We start from the raw sequence: 2829 nt of genomic DNA, 5'->3' as shown, positions 1-2829 counted from the left end.
TATGTAGTCTTTTATCTTATCGTTACCACCACCACAACTAGTTCCACTTTGAAATACGTGAACTTCTCTTGCATACACGCATAAATACATAATTTTATTCTGTGTATCTTATCAAAGATTTAATTGCCCCTTTTCGAAAAGAAAACAAAGCACATTTGTGAATCAAGAGGGGGTTACATCTAGTACAGGGGATTGGAATCCCCTTTATTTTTGTATACGCACACACACAGAGAGAGAGAGAGAGAGAGAGAGAGAGAGAGAGAGAGAGAGAGACATTGAACTTAATCGAAACCTCTCTTTAATTTTTTTCGTCGCCCGTGTGTCGCAGTGGTTAGAGCGTATGCTCTAGAATTGCGAAGTAAGGAGTTGATCCAAACATCGCGGGTTCGAATCCCACTGTGGCATGTGTGGGACGTGGAGACAGATCCTTTGGATTAAACCGTGAAAATCGAGGTTCCGTGTCGCAGTAGGTGCTGCTCCCTCCCTTCCTGCTCAATGGCCCTGAGAGCCGAGTATAGAACATAATTTGCATCTCTCCACCGGCAAGTGGTTCCGTCTCCATATGAATAAACAATTCTCGAGAGGAACTTTAAACAATATACAATCTAATCAAACAATAATTTTATTTTCAGGATACATCACAATGGCCCGCTCACAAGCCCAGGACGTCATTCGATGTCAATACTGCGAGGACGATCCCGCTGTCTTCCACTGTGTTCCGTGTGGAGATGAACTCTGTCCTCGATGTAAAATCTTCCATCTTAAAAGTAAAGTTCCCTCTGGGCACAACATCATCCGTCTGTCTGAGAGACTTCATCCAACCAATCAGATCAAAATGTGTGACATACACCCAACTAAAGCGTACGAAGCTTGTTGTAAAGATTGCCAAGTCCCAGTGTGTATTACATGCATTCAGGAAGTACACAGCGAACACGCCATCGGGAAGATACAAGAACTTTTCGAGAAACAAAAGGCTGAAACTGAAGGCGAATTATCTAAAATGAAAGGCCAATTCAAGTCAGAGATCATTCAAAGAATAAAAGATTTCAAAAAGGGAGAACATGAAATAAAGAGAGGCCATGAGAACGTACGAGAGAAAATGAAGAAACAAGCTCAGGATCTGATAGATCATATCAGAGTCATTTTGAAAGAAGCCTTGGAGGAATCTGAAAAGGATGAGAGAAAAAATAGCGAGGAAATATCCCAAAATACAGCGGAGGCTGAGAGATTTGAACAAAACTTGGATCAACTGATAGAGAAGTTTGAAACTCTCACAGAGTCAAGTCATCCCGTCGACCTTATATTGTACCGAAAACACAATCCTGACAAATTTAACCAACTGAAACTTCCAGACAAACTTGACATTGTTATGCCTTCTTTTACAGTTGGTCAGATCAACAAATCTCAAAATGAGCATCAATTTGGTAAGTTCACGACAGGAAAGGTTAACAATGTTAAATCTCTTGATGAAAAAACACAACCTATATTGCGATCTTTGTCTGCAAGGAGGAAAACACCAAGCAAAAAAGTACTGGAACATTCACTAAAAATAAGCGAGACGAAAACCTCAAAGAAAGAGTTATATCACGTGAGTTGTCGTGATGACAGATCAGCGTATATCAGTGGTGATGGTCCTGGCATACTACTGATAGACAGGTCAGGGACAGAGCTTGATAACATCAGTACTGAGAAAGTATCTGGTCTGGCTGTGATGAAGGACGGAAGTCTGATTTATTCTGACCACTACAATAAAGTTATCTACAGAGTGTCACTCAGTAAACAAAGAACAAAACTTATAAAAATCGAGTATAGTCCCGAAGGACTGTGTTGTACCAGGTCAGGTGATATCCTGGTCTGTATGGGTATATCAAATAAAGCAAGAGTGGTCAGGTACAGCAGCAGTGGGAGGAAGATTCAGAAATTTGAGACAGATCAGAACGGAAAGAGACTTTTTTTTGATCCACGGTTTGTCTGTGAGAATATCAATGACGATATCTGTGTTTCTGATTGGAATATGAGCAATAAAGTGGTCGTACTAAACAAGTCTGGACAACCTCGATTTAACTATGACGGGAGAGTACGGTCAAGTGCGATAAAAGGTGAGATCATGACGCGTGGTGTAGTCACTGATAGTCTTGGTCACATCCTCATAGCATTTTTCAACAATAACGCTGTACACCTGATCAGCCAGGACGGGGACTTCCTCTCTTTAATACTGACAGAGGATGACGGGATATCACGACTATACGGGATCTCTGTGGACACGCACGACAACTTGTGGTTGGTAGAACAAGAAAATGCCTGTGTCAAAGTATATCAGTATCTGTCATAACTTTGCCGCGTGATTAAAAAAAATTCAGTAGAATTTAAGATTTTAGTAGTATTCTATGTATTTAAAAATATTATTCAAAATATATTTTTATACAGTAATAAAAATGTTTTTATATTTACATGGTATGGAAAAGATTGTGCATGTACTAGTATTTTAATCGGGAATAAAAAAGCAATAATAATTGTGTAACAACATATTAGAACAAGAGGCCCATGGGCCTTATAGGTCACCTGAGTATCATGTAACAACTTTCCAACAATGGAATTGGTTTGCGTTTTAAATCAAAGGAAATGAAATTCAAGATTTTGAAAGAGGCACTATTGCTTATCATAACTATATACTTAGCTTGCTTACTTTGGTTTCTTAACACCCAGAGGTAGATCAGAGTAACAAAGAGAAAATGCATTTCCACTTGATAACCAGTTGTGCAGCCCACCCCATAGGAACCTCTGATCCTGCAGGCAAATATTTCAAAATTTTGGAAATTTTATTATAAA

At 39.3% G+C, this 2829-nt stretch overlaps 1 protein-coding gene across 1 annotated transcript; it reads left to right on the top strand.

The window, feature by feature from the left end:
* The first annotated feature begins 643 nt into the window (after positions 1-643).
* Positions 644-2332, top strand: LOC134248842 (uncharacterized). Its single transcript, XM_062731213.1, has one exon. The coding sequence runs from the start codon at positions 644-646 to the stop codon at positions 2330-2332; it is 1689 nt and encodes a 562-aa protein (XP_062587197.1).
* Positions 2333-2829: the final 497 nt, after the last annotated feature.

The sequence above is a fragment of the Saccostrea cucullata genome, unplaced genomic scaffold (assembly GCF_032062105.1).
Source record: "Saccostrea cucullata isolate Sc308-1 unplaced genomic scaffold, CSIRO_AGI_Scuc_v1 ctg1854, whole genome shotgun sequence".
Taxonomy (NCBI): domain Eukaryota; kingdom Metazoa; phylum Mollusca; class Bivalvia; order Ostreida; family Ostreidae; genus Saccostrea; species Saccostrea cuccullata.
The sequence above is the reverse complement of the archived record's forward strand: the minus strand, read 5'-3'. Positions and strand labels throughout refer to the sequence as shown.